Raw genomic sequence first — 22,395 nt, 5'->3', positions numbered from 1 at the left:
TACACTGTGTTCTATCTGCCTAGGATGACTATAAGGTTCATTAGCATTAGTAAAAGAGATAGTTCTTGCTGATTAGCCTTAAAATCGGACACTGAAAAAATATTACTCTCTTTCGGACTTTATCTTCTGTTTCTATGATCCCAATGAATAAAATTTACTTGCCCAGAAAATTAAAGCCTGTGAATGTTATTTAGGAGTATGCAATGATTTATTCTATGTGCAAATTGCATGGACTTTACTATTATTTGAGTATAACATGATTAAAAAAACAAACAAACTATTGAGCCAATACCCTAATCAATAAAGCAGAGACTTTAAATAATTTAATATGTGATTGATTTTAATGTTGTAATATTACAGTGTACGGTGAATGTTCTACTCCGAAAAGTGAATATAAAGAGGGTATTGTTTCTGTGTTCATTGTCTCAATAACTCCAGAACAATCATGCTCAGTTTATAAATAAAAATTGTTTTTCTGACAGTCCTGCACACTCATATCTAAAAGTCAAGCTCATTTCTTTCTGACTCTTGTATAACCATTATTATTTTACAGCACCAAAAATATGCTAGGCAAAGTGCAGCACAGATAGAAAGATATGGTCCCTGCTCTAAAGAAACTAAGATTTGATATTATCTAGGACACAATGGGTGGGGTTAAAACAATAAAAAGGGTGTGGGGTGAGGACAGACACAGGTTACAGCAGTAAAATCCATGAGGTTAATCAATCTAATCTTGTACACACCTTGGTAGTTTAGTTACATCTCTTTTCATTTTGAATAAGAAAGATTATGTGAAAAAGATCCTGCCATTATTACTCCTGGCCAACCCTATTACCTTCACATTCTTCCCTCAGTTACGCTTGTGCTAGCTGTTGTCGTCAGTGAGGCAGCACAGGTGCAACTGATTAGTCCTGTCACTGGAACATAGCTAACAATTCTGATGCTGATGTAGTAAGTAGAAGAGACTCCAGCTCATTGTCCTAGAGCTGGACTTGGCAAAAAGTAGTAAAAGTGTAAATACTTATTACTTCAGTCAGAGCTTTGAGTCTTGACACACACAGAGAAGGAAAGGGCCCATCTTACGTAGTCATTTTCAAAGCAGAACCTTATCTTTAAAAGCAGGTTTAATTCCCCCTTTATGGGCAGAATCTGTTGAATTTTGGTTATTCATCTCCAACTACATTAACACTTCTCTCACCAAGATTGAGCATGCAATTTTTTCTAGCATAAATCTTTACGTGAACTGAAAGGGGAAACTATATTACCTACTATATTCCTGGTGTTGTGAAATTTCTGCACAAAATGGGAATTGGTGAAAAGCATTTCAAACATCTTGTCTGCGCTGATATTGAAAACTCTATTAATAAAGAGTCTCCCATGCAGGTCATTCTCAGGCACAGTCTCCTTGGCTGATAAGGAAATGGAGAGAGAACACGTTAAGGAAATGGATGGGCCCCATCATCTGCCCACAGTAAAAAAAGACATTTTTATGCTCGATCCTCTGTTGTGGCTCAACCAGTTACCAAACATTAATCCACACTTCTCTCCCACTCCCACAAACCTAACAGCACAGTATTTACCATTATGAGACAGCCCAGAGCTGGTCTTCCAACCAGCCCCATCCACTATCTTTTCACCAGTACTTTTCCAGGTAGAAAGCCTCAGTTGGGGACAATCAGTCCCTTTCAATAGCATCACTTACTCCTTCAATAACATGGTCCCTGTCAGGTTAAAAATCTTTCTTAAATGCATTACTAGCCCTCCAAGAACCATCTGAGGGGATTAGAACAGAAGGAACACTATGTTATTGATTTACTTGTCACTATTCACTCTAGGCCAGCTGTTTGCCTTGTATACATCACTCAACTGGACAATGAAAATAGACAAGTCACTTTCATTTTTGTTGGTAGTCAGTTTCTAGTCAGTTTGGTTTTCAGCTTGCCATACTCTTGCAGGATGCTACCATGTTTGCTGTGTAAGTGCTGCAGGAGACTACTTGTAAAAACATATATTTCATTGGCTTTTTTTTTTTTTTTTTTTGTAATTTGGGAAAAAAAAAATATTGCTCCTAACAAAAAATACCTTCCTCACCTACCATCTGTCTCTGTATGAAGGGAATGTAAGGGGGTATGCTCCCACACTGTAATCCTGGGTAGGGCACTGGTACCTGCTTTACCCTCCTCCCCCATTAACACAGAGCTGTGAGGAGATGCTTTCTCCTGCGCCTGCATCCACTCCTGCTGTCTCTATGGAGACCCAGTGCTGCTCCACTGCAGAGTTTCATTCTTTAGCTGCTGGGCTACTTGCTTTTGCCTTCACCCTCTGCTACCAGGCAGGAATGAGCTTTTGAGGTTTCAGATGTGATAGCGGGTGCGGGGGGGAGGTGTTGTTCCTCTTAAGGGAGTCTGGTGTCCTTGGCAGCTCATAATCTATTCTCAACTTCCCGTCCCCCATGCCCTCCCCCTGAGGATGCTTTCAGCCAGCTAGTATTCTAGTCCTGTATCTGTCCCATTCAAAACTTCCAGTTGCGATATGCAGACAAGTGATCCAAAACAAAAATCACCTTCATGATACCATCACATTTTCACTTCTGGGGTCCTGAATTCGAAGTTGAACATCCTATTTACATCCCAAACAGGAGACTAAAATAAGGTATACATAAACACACGCACTTCTCTTCCTGTGATATGTTCTGATTACAAAATATGCTTTTCCATTTGTAATTATAGGGTGGACCCAAAGATCAAGACTATGTTTACAGAGATGCCTAGTTAGCCAACCAATTCCGTAAAGTGATTACTCACTATGGTAAGAATTTTTCTGCGTTGAAATACATTACAAGGAGCCAGGACTTCGGGGAGTGTTTACAGCCTACACAATGACATTTACAATATTTACTCTGGGTAGAGGCCCACGTAAATGCCATCAGGGTCCAGACTTTGGGTGAGCTTTACAAGTATCATGTTAGCTCTGACAGCTTTAACATCTAACCCTAACCCACTTCTAGCCTTTTGTACTGCCTATTTACCGTCCTCATAGACAGCAAGCTTTATACAGTTTGGTATAAACATCCATTTTGAACAACTGGGTGCCAGCTGATTTACAGCGAGTCAGATACTTTATTTTATTAACATCTCCCAGAAAAAAAAACTACCTAAAATTTGTTGGTGCGTAATAACTCATACTACTTATGCTGGTTACGAACCCTCATCCTCAAATGGTCTATATCATCCTTAATTAATCACCACTAACCAGCATTTTACATTGATAGTGTCCCTTTCATAAATCTAATCATTTTTTTTGAAGAGTAAGACGTAGTTTTAGTTATTGTTTCTGCCCCCAAATCTCTGACAAATTTACTGGGTTTGTATAATTACATGTAAAAGTGTTTCTCCCCCATTGCTGTGTGAATAAACCCACACAAACCCTGTAAGACTTGCGGGCTGTATAGGGAAACGTGAAACTGATGAAGACACAAAGTACAGTCAAAGGGACAAAGTAAACAGCTATGAAAACGGAGAGAAATATTTTTACCTGCAGTCTCTCTGAACTCTTTGGAACACTTGGTGTTACAAGTAATGGTACTTTGTTGAAAAATTAAGTGTTGTCATTAATTTGAGGGATTGATAGAACATGAAGCAGAAGTCACTTTCTGTGTTAGGATTCAAACCTCATTCCTCTTTAAACACAGCTGCAGCCCTTTTTTTTGCCACAGATTTATTTTTTGTTAATGCTCATATGGAGTTGATGCCTGTGAAAATGAACTCCTGTTAAAACTGGTACAAGTTAGTAACAGTGGAAGCAGATGCTGTGCAAACATCCTCCAGGCAGTTATGCCCATATTCTTCAATATTCACTTGTAGAAGTCCCTGCTCTTCCAGCCCTGTGCAGGACCATGTAGTGATAATCTGTCAGAGGCACATACCCCCTGTGTGGACCCTAAACTCATTTTACTAACATCCTGGATCCGGCTTTGAAATAAAGATTCTACAAGTGAAAGGTTAGACTGCTAGCCTAATGTATCATTTTAGGTCCTCCAGTTTTTAAACCTGTAAGGCAAGTATATGGAGTGCAATTGCATGAATATTTTGGCCTGAACAGATTACATGAAAAAGTTATTGTATAACCAAAACCTAGCTAAACCCATCACCTCAAATGTCCTGATTCCAACTGGAGACAGCATGCCTGGTTCTCTGGTACCCTCTACTTTATGTGTTCATTCACACCAGTGCAAAGTGAATATAAAATGCTACCACTTGGACTTGGTAGTATTTGCAACACTTTGCACCAATGTAAATGACAACAGACTGTGCTGGACAACACGGAATTAGACCCATTGCATTATAAGGTTTCCTGTAAGATTTGCTGCACAAAATTAGATAAATTAAAAAAAAATAAACCACCTAATCCCTCATCTACAAATTAGATAGTTGGGAAGACACTCAAAATCTAATTCCTCTCTTTTCAAACAATGCCTCGGCTCAAATGCCTTTTAACTCCTAACAGCAGAACAAGGAACCCAAAATAATACATGCCAGACCAATGGACTCTGAAGAAGCCAAACTGACAAGAACAGGGCATACCAAACAAATGAGAAATTGATTTCCACTCCAATGGAAAAAATATATCAGCAACACTGTATACACAGAGACCTGGCAACCAGAAACAGCTGGGGTAAAGATAAGGAACCAAACAGATTTCCACTCCACTGGAAAAATATCACCAACATTGTGCACAGAGAACAGAGCCCTTGAAACAACTGGACTCAAAATCATGGTAACCTCTTCGCAGACAGGAGTGTGACAGAAGGAATGAGCACAATTATGCAGTCCAGACATGCCACATTTTAGGATTGCACTGGTTACATTAGTCATGGTTGGGCTGATCATTCACATGATGGATCTCATCTCAAAAGTGATATTAATTTAAAATTTTTTGTGCGATTTCTGAGTCAACATTGAAAGGAAAACCTTATTTTTCCACTAATAAAAAGCTTCAATTTTTTTTTTAATTTTAGATCAAATAGTTTTTAAAACTTCAAAGCTATAAGTATTTGACATTTGTATACTAAGCACATCCTGTAATATGCTTTTATTAACATTTTAAACAACATATTGAGATACACAGCTCCTGTTCCTCATGTGAATTGGCGGCTGTGATTGCAGAGCCATTGGCCATTATCTTTGAAAACTCGTGGCGAATGGGGGAAGTCCCAGATGACTGGAAAAAGGCTAATGTAGTGCCAATCTTTAAAAAAGGGAAGAAGGAGGATCCTGGGAACTACAGGCCTATCAGCCTCACCTCAGTCCCCGGAAAAATCATGGAGCAGGTCCTCAAAGAATCAATCCTGAAGCACTTACATGAGAGGAAAGTGATAGGAACAGTCAGCATGGATTCACCAAGGGAAGGTCATGCCTGACTAATCTAATCGCCTTCTATGATGAGATTACTGGTTCTGTGGATGAAGGGAGAGCAGTGGATGTATTGTTTCTTGACTTTAGCAAAGCTTTTGACACGGTCTCCCACAGTATTCTTGTCAGCAAGTTAAAGAAGTATGGGCTGGATGAATGCACTATAAGGTGGGTAGAAAGTTGGCTAGATTGTCAGGCTCAACGGGTAGTGATCAATGGCACCATGTCTAGTTGGCAGCCGGTGTCAAGTGGAGTGCCCCAGGGGTCAGTCCTGGGGCCGGTTTTGTTCAATATCTTCATAAATGATCTGGAGGATGGTGTGGATTGCACTCTCAGCAAATTTGCGGATGATACTAAACTGGGAGGAGTGGTAGATACGCTGGAGGGCAGGGATAGGATACAGAGGGACCTAGACAAATTGGAGGATTGGGCCAAAAGAAATCTGATGAGGTTCAATAAGGATACGTGCAGGGTCCTGCACTTAGGACGGAAAAACCCAATGCACAGCTACAGACTTGGGACTGAATGGCTAGGCAGCAGTTCTGCGGAAAAGGACCTAGGGGTGACAGTGGACGAGAAGCTGAATATGAGTCAGCAGTGTGCCCTTGTTGCCAAGAAGGCCAATGGCATTTTGGGATGTATAAGTAGGGGCATAGCGAACAGATCGGGGGACGTGATCGTTCCCCTCTATTCGACATTGGTGAGGCCTCATCTGGAGTACTGTGTCCAGTTTTGGGCCCCACACCACAAGAAGGATGTGGATAAATTGGAGAGAGTCCAGCGAAGGGCAGCAAAAATGATTAGGGGTCTGGAACACATGACTTATGAGGAGAGGCTGAGGAAACTGGGATTGTTTAGTCTGCAGAAGAGAAGAATGAGGGGGGATTTGATAGCTGCTTTCAACTACCTGAGAGGTGGTTCCAGAGAGGATGGTTCTAGACTATTCTCAGTGGTAGAAGAGGACAGGACAAGGAGTAATGGTCTCAAGTTGCAGTGGGGGAGGTTTAGGTTGGATATTAGGAAAAACTTTTTCACTAGGAGGGTGGTGAAACACTGGAATGCGTTACCTAGGGAGGTGGTAGAATCTCCTTCCTTAGAAGTTTTTAAGGTCAGGCTTGACAAAGCCCTGGTTGGGATGATTTAATTGGGGATTGGTCCTGCTTTGAGCAGGGGGTTGGACTAGATGACCTCCTGAGGTCCCTTCCAACCCTGATATTCTATGATTCTATGTGTACTGTGGATCTGGAAACAGGCACACCCAAACAAATGCAACTGCACTTATTTCAGTCATCCCAAATTTCAAATGTGTGATCCCACCTACCTGTGAGAAAAATCAAACATTCAGTGCACTTGCTTGGCTCTCACATCACACATTCAAACAAACACTTCTATTTTCTCTTTCATCCCAAACCGCATTTTTAAAAATGGAAATTAAATCCAAAAAAGAATACGTGTGTTTTAAGATTTTAAGCAAAGAATTCAAGACACTTACAGTTGTCTCTCTGTTGTACATAGTTAAGTAACTGAAAAGACAGGCTAGTCTATTTTCTGTGTACCATCCTAGGGTTTTTTATTGTTGCCCATCATGGTAGCATGTGGGTGCCTTCCATGTAAAATTGCTACCAAAAAGTGAAGTCCCTGGAGTCATATGCAGTCTCTGGCACTTCTCCCTTTCTGAGGTAAACACCAGTTGGGATTGGGGGTTTCATTTTTAATTAATTAGATTTTATTAATTTATTTTTTGAGCTTTGTCAGGTTTTTTGGTTACAAGGGTGTGTCAATGTTGGGCATCCGCAGGATCTGAATTCAGGACTATGGTACCACAAGTAGAAACCCATATACCTGGGCCACCAGACAGCTGTGGACGGTTAAAGCCTTTTCAGCACTAGAGAATGATAGAAAAAAAATTCCACTGGTGCTAACACTGGTAAAGCTGAATACATAAAAGAACAAACAGACCCCTAGTGTAGGCAAGACTCTGTCAGCCTCAGGTTTAGTTGATGCTGTGGTAACAAGAAAAATCCAGAAGCTGCTGGAAGAGGAAGACATGTGGTCATTCCCCACAGCACCTGCTACAACTGCATTTCCCAAAGTGTGAAGCACGACTCACACAGAATGGGCGGGCACAAAGGACTAGCCAGAGGGCGTAGATGAGGTCTAAATCAAGATGGATAGGCCTAAAATGTCACATGTTGAAGGGCAGTTGCAACTGGTTTCTGAGGAGGACTCAGCTTTCAAAAGTTTGGGAAACGCTGGGCTAGATCTCTTTCCATTTTGTGCAGTGGAACCAGAAAGTCCTGCTTTCAAGAATAAACAAAGAGCTCACCCTAGAAAAGCAGGAGGACAAGAAGCATGAATAGGAGTTTTTCTTTCTTGAACAAAAGGCCTTGAATCTACTTGAGTCTGTCAGCTTTTATTTGCTTAACATAAGAAGTCAAATAGTCTCAACTAGTCTTTAAAGTTACCATTAAGATAGAGCCTATCTTTGTTGCGGCTCTTTTAATGTTGGGTAAATTTTCTGCCCAGCTGGGTGAATAGGACAAAGAGTCAATTGATTACATTATAAGTGTCTTCAAAATGGGGAAAGAAAAAAAAAGAGAGAGAGAGAGAGAGAGAGAGAGAGAGAGAGAGACTATAAAAACCTAAGGCTCTAGGACAAACAGAAAAACTGCAGAAGGACACTAAAATGATAAAGCCTGCAACTTTCTACTGCTATAGGCAATATATCTGTGATGGAGAAATGCATGTAAATTATTTATATAGCACACAAACTATAAAGGGGGTAAGTTATTACACAACACCATGTAAGATTTGTATACGTGTAATGCAGATTCATAGTGCTGAACATGCTCTTTTGGGGAGTTGAATATTCATGTTACTCTGAAACAGAAAGCCAAGTCATAGTCACAAACATTTTGTAAAGTTTCTTTCCTCTTTGTTCCCATTTCTTTCTTAAATATTCGTTATATGCTTTGAAGATGAAAAGCCTTCAAGAGGAAACATGGTCTAATAGTAAGAATAATGGACTAGGAGTCAGGTGATCTGGGTTATGTTCCTGACACTGTCACAGATACATTGTGTGATCTTGGACAAATCTCTCCCTGCTCTCTGACTCAGCTCCTCTCTCCTCCCTCCCAACCCCCATCTGTACAATTGAGATAATTACTAGAATTAGATGGAAAATAGGCATTGTTCTCTGTGAAAATCAGAGAGAAAAATCCCCGTGTGAAAATGTTCCCATTGGAAAAGTTTCAAAAATGTGGGGAAACCCTTTCCCTCCCACAGGCTCTCTTATTGTTTTCCAACTGGGAAAAGCTGGAAAAGTCAAAGAGTGGAGAAATGCCCACAATTTCAAAACTAAAACTTTCAAAATTGCATGGTTTCCCCCCCCCCATGTTTGTCATTTCAAAACCATTTTGGAAAATGAATTTCTGTAAAAAGATATAGCTTTTAACAAAACCTTATTTTCTGACAAAACCACGTTTTGTCAGAAAATGTTCAAGCAGCTCTGACATGTAACCCCCTCCCGGGGAACTGTAGAGTACTTTGAGATCCAGACTACAGTCATGTTACGGATCTCAGTTGGATTTCTAAATGAGCAGCTATTTACCTTCTTCCTCACTATCTGAGGCACTGCTCTTCTCCAGAAGATTCTCATTATCGATTGGCTCCAGGGACTGTGCTGGGAGCCTGCGTCTCTCTAGCTTAAATGGTTTCTTTTCTGAAGGCAACAGAAGGCTCCTCTTGTCCTGTTTCTCATTTTGGGATTCCTCCTGCTCAGACCCCTATGGGAAGAGCGGTCAGCAAATGGTATAATTGACTATAATAACCTTCATAAACACTTTATATACAAGCTTAGTTTAAAAAAAAGTTACAATTGACAAGTGTAAACAAGCTGGCTGTCCAAATTCTATTTACCACTTACCTGGCGCAAGTACTGCCCCTAATACTGGGCTGTGAAATTCCTTCTCTGTATCCAGCCTCCCTCATCTATTTATATGGCTCCAAGGCAGATTCTGCCAAATGGAAGCTTGCAGCTGAAATCAGTTCCTAGTCACTATTCCTGTGAAGGTAACCTTTCAAGAGTGAAATGATGCAGCACCATTTGAGACACTCAGAGGTGTGAATTATCCCCATCAATCCTATTGACTGACTGACTCATAATGACTTAACTCTGAAACCCAACTATGACACTTGTGGGGCCAGACTATTATAGAAATTCAGGCAAGCAACTGCACACCTAATGAAATTCAATAAAGACAAATGCAAGGTATTACACTTAGAAAGGAGGGCGGGGAATCAAATACACAGCTACAAGACGGGAAATAACTGCCTAAGCAGTAGTATTGCAGGAAAGGATGCAGGGGTTATAGTGGATCACAAATTAAATATGAGTTAACGTGATCCAGTTTCCAAAAAGGCTAATATCTGGAGAGTATTAACACAAGTGTCATATGTAAGACACGGGAGTTTACTGTCATGCTCATGTGAAGCCTCAGTTGAAGTATTGTGTCCAGGACTGTGATCAATTGTTCTCCATGTCCACTGAAGGTAGGACAAGAAGTATTGTACTCAATCTGTGGCAAGGAAGATTTAGGTTACACATTAGGGAAATCCTTCTAACTATAAGGATAGCTGAGTTCTGGAATAGGATTCCAAGGGAGGTTGTGGAATCCCTGTCATTGGAGGTTTAAGAACAGGTTAGACAAATACCTATCAGGGATGATCCTGCCTCAGTGCAAGGGACTGGGCTAGATGACCTCTTGAGGTGCCTTCCAGCCCTACATTTCTATGGTTCTATCATTCTAATTTGCATATATTTATTGAGATTGAGCATGCAAATCTGCTAACTACAAGTAACACAGCCAAAGAAAGGGCAGGGATGGTGGTCCTCCTAAAGGTTTAGTTCCTATATAAGAGCCATATTCTATCCTCAGTCTCTGTGCAAACTTCTTGTTGTCTTCAGTAGGACATTGGTTGTGGATCAAGAGCAGTATGTGGCCCCAAACTTCGTAGCTCTGATGTGTGCAGCATAATGCGATCAAACTGTCTTCCTAAATGATTTTAACTCATCTGCCTTACCACCATGTTGGAAGACTAATTCAGTGCTGATTCACAAGGAAGAGCTCCATCTACATGAATAATCATCACCACTTTCTGTAGCGCTCGTGTGTTCCTTGGAAGTCTGTTATCAAAATGTAGACCTGACCTTACATAGCTTGGGTGATTGAGAGATTCAAAGTACAAAGCTGGACAGCTGAAGGGCATAAAAGCCAGCACTGAATTTGTGACTTCAATATAAAGAGGCAAGGTATTTTCTATGCCAAAATAAAGGGAAGATTGAATTACGGAAGCAAATTAATCAGATACTGGTATTGAATCGGAAGCAATTCGTGAATTCCATGCAACACACTGGAGTGCAAAGGAAGAAGTAGGACAATGGGAAGGGGAAAGAATAATTCACTGCATCAGTATTTCAGCATCAAGGTTCTCCAGTCTGGGTGAGGAGATGGATGAAGCAGCCACCTGTGGCAAGCACTTTTTGTACAGACAAAGGTCCCATCCATCTTTCCACACCTGATACAGATCCAAGGAATTCTTATTCTGATGGCATTTTGAGAGAGACCATGGATTTGAAGACAACAGGGGAGTTTAAACCACCCTGCATGGGCTTAACCCAAGGCAATGGGTGAAGCATGACACTTCTGAGAAGAAGACCATTCCCAAGACATACTGGCCCATCAGAAATTTTTTTTATGCATGCATGACATATACATTCTAAACCCAGATTTCTTGTACCTTCCAGCCATTAGACAAGGGCTAAAGAGAAATATTAACTTTTTTTAAAAAAAATTAAACTGCTACTAAAATCAAAAAGCGGTAGGAGGCACATACGTAGTCTAGTGGTTCCACGAGTCCTCAGGAGAAGCTGGAAATGTACAGTGAGGGAGGAGGTGTCGTACATCTCTTTGAAACCCCAAATTTGGCACCAAGCTTGGCAAACCTCCTCCTAAGACTTGCTCAGTGCTACTAGTGCCTAGTCAAGTCCAAGAATGGGGATCAGTGCATGCAATTTTTGTCAAGGAGAACAGCACCATATGTCTTGATGGCTGTGCACCAATTTCTGGCGTCAGGGAAAATTCGGCAACCGACTGGTATATACTGTTAGGTGCACTGTGCTTTAAAAGAAAACCATGACTGATGGTGCACACAAAGGCTGCACACTTTTTTTTTTTTAAAAAAAAGAGAGAATTAATAAAAACAAATTCCTAGTTTGTCAAGCAAAAGCTAAAACATTAACTGTGGGATACAAAAGCCCTTGAAATGTTCTTGAGATAACATTATATCAACTCCAAGAGTATCAAAATGTACCACAAAAAGGTTAATCATAGCAAAACTGAAGACAGATTTGAATGCAGAGATGGCTGTTCAAGATCCTAGCAAGTCCTGTTTGCAGGAGTCTGACACTGCCCTCCCGCCCCCCAAAAAATCAAGTGGGATTTGTCATAAATATTTATGAAGTTGCAATACTCTTCATTCTTCCTTTATTCTTTTGCAACAGGGCTTACAAGAACCAGGCTATACTTTCCGCACCACTCTCACTGTCAGGATCAAGGAGCAGTCATGCTGTATACTGATGGCCTATTTCCTTATGGCTACTGAAATATTTATTATTGAATAAACTCAAATCATTGTGACTGTTTGCAGGATGCATGTAGGATTCAGAAGACATGCGTTGGATGGATTTATTAATGTAACTGGAAATACCACTTGGAATAATAACGGAAGCAAAAACACTCCATTCAAAAGCACAACCTGGCAGATATTTGCTGTATTTAAACAGCATTAAAGATGGCCTACAAAGGGGGGGAAACTCTGTGCATTTCCCTTGTTTTTCTTCTTTTGGAAGAATAAATAAGGCATGACATATTTTTCCTCCTCCCTCAAGTTACTGGGCTCAATACAAGGGTAACTGGGAGAAATTCTTCAGTCTGAGTTATGCTGGAGGCCAGCCTTGATGGACCCCCCACAGAGGACCCTTCTGTTCTTAACATCTATGAAAACTATCATGATTGTCAAGCATCTTGTCTTTCTGAGATCTCCATGGATGACTAAAATGTGTAACAGGAACTAAAATACACACCATAAATATGATATTACATTAGTTCCTATGATGTCAAAACCCTACTAGTTCTCCAGAAGTAGACAAGATCTGAATTTCTCATGTGAAAAAAAAAGACAAATCCTTTAGGCCTTTATCTTTTTAATTTTCTTTTGGAAAAAGATTCCGTCCCCCTTTATACATCAAAAAGCAGCAAAAAGGGAATGAGTCAGTTTTTCCCCTTTTGCAGGTCACCTCTAAACTACATAATGAGTTTTCACAGCTTTATTCAGACATCTTATGGCAGCAATACTTCAATAACTATTGAAACCCTCTATTCCTTCTGTAATCCTGAAATATTTGCATTCTGTCGCTCAATTACTCTAGCAAAGACCACACAAAATGTATACCTAAATGTAACAGTCATACATATTGTAAGTTATACAATAATAAAATCCCCCAGATTAATCTCTCTCAAACTTCAATGCGCTCAGATGCTAAGAAATATACTTCAACAAATTGAGCCTGTACATAGGATTGGAGCCTATATTCATCAAAATGGCATTACTGGGTGAGATTTTCAAAGGCACTTTCATTGTTACAGGATTAGCTCTAATTTTTTCCCGTTAGGTCTCCCTTGAGCACATACATGCTTGACAGCACATACATGATACCTCCACTCCTCTCAGGGTGGAATCCCACGTTTCTCCCACCCACAAACCAGGTCCCTAGGCTACAGTACCTGTTCACCATAGATGGTTTGTCAGCAGGCCCAAAAGCATTTAGCAGTGTAAGAGACTTCCCTTTGCGAGCTGTGACCAGTATAATGCAGTGACTCAGAATAGTTTCTTTCAAAGTATTACTTATCCATAGGAACATAGCATTCTGAGAAAAGGGATAAAACTACAAAGCCTATACACACCTTGTCTTACCTAAAGCCACTATAGGTCTAACTTATCCCACACACTCCAATCTCTAGGAATGAAGTGTCAGTCTGTTCCCCCAGTACTCCCATCTTCCCTCTAAAATCAGTTCTTTTAACAAACCCCTACATCTAGAACAATTACGAGGAAGTGTGAGGAGATTCTAATCTGGAACAAAAGCATCAGGCGAGCGGGTCTGAACACAGAAATGGAAAAAAGACAATAAGAGGTTTTATGGAGTCCTTTTCATTTGTAGATCTTAAAGAGCTCTATAAAGATGGATAAATAGAATTATCCTCTTTGTACAGATAGAGAGACTGAAGCACAAAGAGTTGCAGTGACTTGTCCAAAGTCACATGGTGAATCAATGGCTGAACAGGGAATGGGACACCAGGAGCTCCCCACTCCCGACCAAGTTCCCTACCCACTTGACCACACTGCCAATAAATAATAAAAATAATAAAATAATAATAATAATGTATTCTTTAAGTAAAAGAAAATTCAAAACTGATCAGAACTATAAACAATCCATTTCATGTAAATGCTAGCAGCCAGCAGGCAAAGTCTTAAAACTCTGAAAGATGAATAACTGACCTTGACCCATTCACCTCCAGATGCTAAATCTTCTAAACTGTTCTCATCTTCACATCCTTCATAGGTAGGAGGAGTAATCCTTACATACATACATACACACACACATACACACTTAAGGATGTATGATCTACACATTTGTATTTGTTAAGTAAGCAAGAGAGGCTGTCTAAATACTTACTCCTGTCAGTGTGTTTCCATGGAATGGCTCTGCCTCTACTATCTGAATGATGGGTTCATGAATTTCACAGATTGCTTTGGGTAATTTTTCATCTCTGTCTCCAGAATCATCACAAATGCTGGATCTGTCCAAAGCAAAAAGATAATAAAGACAGCGTTAATTTAATTTCTTAGCATTTATGGCACCAAACTCATACTTTTGGAGATTTATTCAATTTAAAAACATACACTACAAACCGTTAATTGAATTGCCACATAAGACTCCCAGCTCAGTCATCCTACATCCAGTTCATTAACCCATCAAACTACCCTGTCCCCAAGTGCCTGTGAGAAAACCCTGGCTTAGCACTGTGTCTGGAAAGTTAATAAATCAAGGTTATGGTGAACTGAGGGAGAAAGCTAATGTTGTGGATGGTAGGGAGATAAAAGTATCTTAGGCCTCAAATGGAAAAGTTTTGTCCTTTTAATGATTATTATAATAGGCATTTTTCTTACACCCATCCCTCTAGCATCCTATGTCAAAATATTTTGAAGATTATACTATGAAACATTTTTAAAAAACAGGCGGGGGCTTTTTTTGGGATATACACATTTCCTCAACATCTTCATTCAAAACACAACAGCACTAAGTGTTAGTGCATTCACTAATTTTTGTTCACTTTTATAAGACGTTACCATCTAAGGGCGTGTAGACAATTAAGACCACATTGTTTAAAGAGTAAAGCTGAAAATTAACAATTTTGCTCAAGGTCATTTGAAGGAGTCAAAGAAACTGTAACAGAACCAGAAAGAGACATTGATAAATCCACTTTCATTGGCCAAAAAAAAAAAAAAAAAGAATTAAACTGTAAAACGGTGAAAAATAAAGCAGCAGTTTTAAGTGTTTCAATTTTAATAATCTAAGACAGAGGGTCTCAACCTGGGGTTCATGAAAAGGTAGCAGAGGGTCATAATCACTCAGCAATATCCATACTACTTACTAGGATGATGGGCCTGACTAGATTCTATCATGGGGAAGATTGAGAATCCCCAATCTAAAGTGGCGTTAGTAATACAAGTATGGGATTTTTTAAAAATATTACACACAATTCCTAGATTCCTTTACCTGAACAGAACCAGGAAAAGCCAGGGAAACACAAGCTTCCTCATACTTCTCTGCACTAAGGGGTCTCAATTCTGCTCAACCTACAACAGAGTGAAGGCAATCAAGTCTTTATGCCTAGTCAGTACTTTAACCCCTTTGCTAAGGCTACTAAAAAGCGTACAGATTAGTGTCAGTAATGGAGGCAATTTTGAAGGAGGATTTTAAGACAGAGTTGTAGAAACAGTGTTCTATTTCCATAAAAGATAAGTATCCGTAGTATCTTCTTACCTAGACTGTCCATTGTCTTCAGAGGATGAGTAAAAGCTCTCCATCTCCTCACTGTTCAGGCCCAGCTCAGAGCCATAGCTCTGTTGTACCAGTTGCCAGAACTCCTGTTTGGTCAGTCTCTGAAAAGAGAAAGCACATTGTTGGTCAAAAGCTGCAGTGAAGAGCTGCTACTTCTACCTGTTCACAAACAGATTATTTTACCCTCGATATATCTGGATCCATCCCTGTTATTGTCTAAGAAAGCTTTCTTTCTAAGAAACAGCACACATTTCAGGCCCCACTGCAGTTGGTAACCCTCCTTAGAAACATAAAGGAGACTCTCATCTTCCATTTTTAAATAGCTAAACTTCTAGCCAAAATGGATTTGATAACATAACCCAATCTAAACTGAGCACTAGAGCTGAAAACTTCTGACTGGTTTTTCCTTAATATCACAGGCTACTCCCATTCTCCCCTCCACCTCCAACTCCAAACAGCTGCCCAGAGCTGACCTTTGGAGCTCGTGAAAACTATAAAGTCACAGTCCTTTGACTTGAGCCGCATCATTCAGGCTGCCACTGATGACAGTGGGGTATCACAAATTCCTTCCCAGCCAAATTGCCTACAACTCAGTTGGCTTCTTTGCTGAATAACCCATGTGACCTTTGGTCACAAGGAAGGACAGTTCAGCACTTTGAGAGGTGGAATGGTAGGGTGACCAGATGTCCCGATTTTATAGGGACAGTCCCGATTTTGGGGTCTTTCTCTTATATAGGCTCCTATTATCCCCCACCCCCTGTCCCGATTTTTCACACTTGCTGTCTGGTCACCCTATGGAATGGTCTAGTCAGTGACTGAGCACAAGGGACTGCGACATTCAAATCCGAGCTCTAAACAGACTACCTTGGTGGCCTTTAATCTCTCCATGCCTCAGTTTCCCCATCTGCAAAATGAGGATGATCACACTTACCAACCTCACAGGAGAGATGTGAGGAGTAAGCAGTCAATGCCTAGGAAGCACTATAGTACACAAACCATACAGCTTATTTGGACAACTATCCCTTTTAAATTCATATTTTACACACACACACACAGAGTTGTATTAGTTCTATTAGACTGCCTACATTGAACTGGGCACTCTAGAGAACACAAAGCAGGCAAGCTGCCTTCCCTAATTTGCTTACAGTCTCGGAGCTACTACTGTTATTTGTTGTTTTGAGTCAAGTAAGGCCTACAGGTCCCAATCAGGCTCTAAGCCTTCTTGTATGAGGCACTGTGAAAACACAGCGTAGGAGACAGTCCCTTCAAAGAGTTTACAGTCTAATCTAATACAAATTGCCAACAATAAAATCAGACACGTGTCACTTTATGAAGGATTATTAGCACAGGTTAGGGTAGCAGATCCACTGGATCGGCACACTTTCACTGTACTAAATGAGTATAACGTTATTTGTTTCTAGTAATAGCTTTGAGGATGCACAGAGAAAAGCTTGTTTGAAGAAGTGATTTGAAAATCCCCAAATCCTTAAACTGCTTCTGGGCATAGAGGTGTGACCACTGTGAACACAAAGGTGGCAGAAAATGGTTTCATAAGTCTGTCCATACATACAAAAGCTCTCTCTAGCCACTCCCTTACTCTCACTCATCCCTATGCCTTCCTACCATGTTGCCCCCATATGCCTGAAATGCTTCTTTGTGCCAGTGCAATAAAACACATCCCTCCTCTTTCAACTAGCTCCTCAAAGCACACTACACTGTGCATCCTCAGTCTCTATTGTTTATAAATATTTATTTCTGGTAGCATCCACAACGCACTGGGACTGAGCCCCATAATCTGGTGCTGGTAATCGGTCAAAGACAAAGTAATACTTGTGCAAACTACTGATAACAAATCACACTGTATTTGATCCTGAGCACTTCAGGGCAAGAACTGTCCCTCTAATATGTTTGTACAGCACCTAGCACTGTAGGGCTCTGTGCCTGAGTCTCTAGGTGACACCGCAATCCAAATAAATACTACTTAGAATACAAACACAGATCAGGACGGGCACCTTGGGTAAATTTTTCAGAAGTGCTTAAGTGACATTCAGAATTACCATGATCTTAATTCGGTGTAGCTTCATTCACTTCCAAAGTGACTTAAACTGAACTCAACGAAGGTCGCTAATTCTGAATAAAAAAGTGTCTGAACAGGGGTTTAATGCAATTGAATTAATCCACTTTAATTCACACTTCCAGTTAACTCAAATTAACTTTCCTCAGTGTGCCTGTGTAGTCAAACCCCTCATCACATTTGTCAAAAGGGATTTAGGAGATGAAATCTCATTGTCTGATTTACAAAAAGAAAAGGAGTACTTGTGGCACCTTTTGCGAATACAGACTAACACGGCTGTTACTCTGAAAATTGTCTGATTTAGGTGCCTAAGTCACTTTTGAACATTGTATCCTGTCTCCCCCATGCTCTGTAAAGACCCCATATACCGTTAGCATTCAGCTACATATAAATTATATGCATACAACATTTTGAAAAGTAAAGTAATATAAAACAGTTTAAAATGCAACTAATGTAGTAATGGCCACACTTCAGTGTTTCTTTACTTGTCATAAATGTTTTCTTGGACATTCTTAGAACAAAAGAACCGTCTGCTTTCCTCTCAAAATCTAAAGGATAGGGCACTAGACCAGTACTTAGGAGTTCTGGGTTCTTTTCCCAGCTGTGCCAGTGACTTCCTTATGACTTTGGGTGAGTTGTGTAATAGATATGTGCCTCAGTTTCCCCATGAAGTTTACACACTTTTGTAAAACACTGAGTTTTACAGATGGACAGAACTACCTAAATTGTAAGTTACTATTATCCGGTACTGACTGCTGCCAGAGACAAGATACTGGACTAGATGGACCACTGATATGAGACACTATGGTTATTCTTATGACTAAACAAGGATATTACTCTCAGGAAGGGTGAGGGGAATCTTAGAAATGTGTTCAGATTTCTTTATAGAAGTCCAGTGCTAGGTTTTTCCTTTCATTGTTAAGAAATTGAGCCAGGTTTCCCAATCCACCAACAAAATTCACATTTTGACCTGTTCAGGTGCTCTCGGGTATTCTCAAGAGGGGTAAGAAAAAGAGAAAGGATCCTGACACTTAAACCTATATCCACAAAGTAAACAACCAGTCTCAAAGTCCATTTTTCTTATTGAAAAGAACTCGAAGAAAGTGGGAAAGAAGGCATAAGGAGTTTATGGATGTGAAAGAAGAATGTCATTAATGGTCTCTAAAGACGCTGGAAACTGTGTATCAGCCATGATCCATATAGATCAATGGAATTGAACATTACGAATGAAGAAATAACATAAGAACAATTTACAAGAAAAATCATATTAAATATCTGTGCATTAACAACATTTTAAAAAGACACCACTGTCCTGCTTACGCAGCTTGCAGGGTTTTGCAATAGTGACAGAAATTTAAAGGTACAAAAAAGGTAACACACAAGCACAAATATGTGGCTATCCATATATATATTTATACCTACACACACACACACACGATTTTTCTTATATGACTATTATACCTTAAGACTTCCACAAATGCAGAATGTATTTGGAAGTTATATTTAAAATGTTCAGCTTCAATAACTATTGATTTATTAAGGCTACTAGCAGATTTCTGATTATGAAAGCATGGTTTTTAATCACATTTGCTCTGTGTCCCTTTCAATAGAAAGTGGTGAGAACCTTACATTTTCAATTCTCAAATTCTGCACCTACTTAGCCAACTTCATATTGATGCTCAGGAAACAAGCCCTCACCAAAAGACAGCAACCTGTGCTTCTGGGACTGTAGAACTCTCCTGCATTCAGAAGCACATCATTTCACCCCAAAGGGCTGAGTTTTCTGTGAAGCAGATGAACCCAAGGGGCTGCATGGCTACCAAGCAAGTCCAAAAACTCAGAAGAACAATTCCCAGCCCATGCTAGTTTGGCTGTAATCAAGACCCAATGGGCCTTGAGCTGTCAACGTGAAGACGACTCCACTACACAGTGGCAAAACTCCTGGGGTAAGCAGGTTGCTTACATTGTTGTTTATTAAGACATATCTTTGTCTTGTCGAAGATGGATGTGCTGCTGTTTCAAACCTGTTTCTCCGTAACTTCCTGCTTGGCAGTAGCAGAGCTGTTCACAAGTGGGCTGGTCTGCCTGCAGAACTGGAACTTGTGCTAGATTCCGGTCTGGTTCCTAGGCCGCTCCCACTAAGGAAGCATAGGTAAGCAGGGTTTGTTAAAGACACAGTCTTTTCCTTTCCTCTTCCAGACATATTAAGCTGTACGTAAAGTTCCATTACAGCAAGAGACAGCTGGAGACAGACTTATTTAAACTCATTTGGAGTTTTACAATGCCCATTCAAGCAGTATTTTAAATATCTAAAGATGTTAAAGAATGCCTTGAATCCAACACACAGCTTCTCAAGGGAGTGGCTTCAGAAGCTGCAGCTTTTGTCACTAATATCTCCACTTAAAGCAGCTTAAGCCACTGTTTACTGCAATGAGAGAACCTTCTTTTTTAACGACAGGTTTCAGAGTAGCAGCTGTGTTAGTCTGCATTGTTAGCACAGCTCCCTTATCAGGCCTCTTCATTTAACCTTTTCACTCCTGTCAGTACACACATGTGCCACAGCGTGAGTTTTAAATGGAAAAGCAGGACATACTATGCCCAGCCACAGTGAAAGAGAAAGAGTCCTTGGTGCCTTTACCTTTTCAGTGCTGAATTACGTAACTTGTCTATTACAGTTTAAAAGCAGGCAAGTTTTTGTGCTTTATATAGTAACAATATGGCTTTGCATTTTATATATAGATGTTGATCCTATACAGGGGTTTTCTTCCACAGATTTTAAAGCTGGGATGCACCCAGTTCTGTTGCTACTAAAATCTTTACATCACACCGCATCATCATTTATTTTAGGACATAATTCACTAGAAGATCGATTTGCAAAGGTGTTAGAGAGTTTAAAAGATGAATTATACTATTTTTCCTATCCCTCTACCTCACAAATCAGACTGCCTTAGTACGAGTCCAACTGTACATGGTGGGGGAGAAGAAAATATTGAATGCATTTTTAAAAGTCTCCATAAAATAGTTTTTATATTCTTAACATTGCAGTATTAAAGCGCTGATATTGCAAAATCTACTAATTCTAGAAACAAAAGTCTTACACCACTGGAAAGAAGAGATTCTCAATTCTTCTATTTATAGCTCTGATGGTTGATAACCGATGTTAAACCTGTCACTGGTCCAATATCAAATCCTGCTTGTCCTAGCATTGAAGGTAGTGCAGTTTTGGGAGTGAGAAAATTATTTTTGGGGCAGGCAGTTTTGTGGTTTTTTTAGAGCCCGTTTGAAGCAGCTCAGAAACATTAGAGGTTATCTCAAGTATTGCTGAACTAGTAAGCAAAATACAGGTGGAAGGGTCAAGGGAACACAAATGCATGCAATTTGCTCATGACTCTCTCATATTGCCACACATGAAAACCAGACAAAACGCAATACATGTTTAAGAATGGCTCAAACAATATAGTTCTTCCTTCAGGACCAGGAGGTCACATGTTACAATCCAACACTAGCACTTGGTCTTGCATGCAGTTCAGGATACTGCCCTACAATACCTTCAGAGTGAGCATGAGGACACATTTTTACAATTACAGGAGTTTGGATGAGAAACTGAACAGAAGTTCTTTCTGTGCATCTCTGCAGACTTTCAAGATAAAAGTTAATAGATTCTGGCCAGTTGTGCAGGGGGGTAGGGAGGGAGAGGCACAATACATTCCCCCTCCCTCCCATATTCCCTTGTGACCCTGCACAGGGATGGCTAGAATTAGTCTGGGAGGATGCAGTCCCTGCTCCCAATTAGCTCTCTACAACAGCACTAGCTGCTCAAAAAGGAGTGGGGAAAAGACACCTCTCTCCCCCCCCACCCCCATCAGCACTGAGGAGTTGGCTGGCTGCAAGGGTGGTAGAGCTACTTCTCTGGTATGTATGCCTCGGAAACATCAAGAAGAATTCTAGCTACTTCATTCCACACCCCTAAAGCTCCTTCCTCCTTCCTGCAATGTAATTGCACTCAGGAGCAATTCTGTACCCAGCAAAGCTCAAAACAGCTAATTGACTAAACTAAAATTCAGAGAGGAAAATACATCCAAAAAACTGATAAGGAAGAAAACTTGCAGGAGTTGAAAGTGAAACCTGATTATGAGTTATAACTGTTCGTTAGAAATTAGGAGCACTTTTGTTATGTTCTTTTTGCGGATACAGACTAACACGGCTGCTACTCTGAAACCTACCATTTGTTACGTTTGTTCAGGGTTTTAACGACATGCCTGATAAGATTTTGTTTTGCTGATGCTCCCTTAACAAAATGCAAATGGACATTTATGACACCAAAAGACTGTGATGATGAAGCTACTAATATACATTTCAGTGTCTGTGAAATTTATGATATTACAAATAGGTCAGTAGTGACTCTACATTAAGACAACATGCAATTTTAAAATATTGACTAACTTGCTGAGGAAATTTTCAAAATGCTCCCTTTTTTGACTAAGGACAGAGATAGTTTTTTTAAAATATTGCCACAATAGTTCTCTAATGCCATAGGCTTCCCCCTCATTCCACTCCCCTAGCCACCATGCCAAAGTGACAATTATTTTTCTCCCTCCCAGGGCATGCACAAGGGGAGACAAGCAGGGGCACAGGCTCCCCAGTAATTGGCCAGGGCACAGCGCTCCTCCGGTCCTGGGGGCATGGTGAGAGCTGACAATTCCTCTGACCCTGGGGCCCCGGTG

General features: G+C 40.3%; 1 protein-coding gene across 2 annotated transcripts in view; it reads right to left on the bottom strand.

Moving 5' to 3' along the window:
- GRAMD1C (GRAM domain containing 1C) overlaps positions 1 to 22,395 on the bottom strand; it is an 83,330-nt gene that overhangs the window by 19,284 nt on the left and 41,651 nt on the right. Inside the window, exons 7-10 of one of the 2 annotated variants that reach the window (XM_073308639.1) lie at positions 15,580 to 15,698; positions 14,209 to 14,332; positions 9,022 to 9,196; positions 1,266 to 1,409 (exon numbers count right to left, since the gene is read on the bottom strand). In XM_073308639.1, coding sequence (XP_073164740.1) covers positions 1,266 to 1,409; positions 9,022 to 9,196; positions 14,209 to 14,332; positions 15,580 to 15,698 — 562 coding nt within the window. The remainder of the gene's footprint in view (positions 1 to 1,265; positions 1,410 to 9,021; positions 9,197 to 14,208; positions 14,333 to 15,579; positions 15,699 to 22,395) is intronic. The other variant, XM_073308648.2, reaches the window with a different exon arrangement.

This window comes from Lepidochelys kempii, chromosome 1, assembly GCF_965140285.1.
Source record: "Lepidochelys kempii isolate rLepKem1 chromosome 1, rLepKem1.hap1, whole genome shotgun sequence".
NCBI classification, from domain to species: Eukaryota; Metazoa; Chordata; order Testudines; family Cheloniidae; genus Lepidochelys; species Lepidochelys kempii.
The sequence above is the reverse complement of the archived record's forward strand: the minus strand, read 5'-3'. Positions and strand labels throughout refer to the sequence as shown.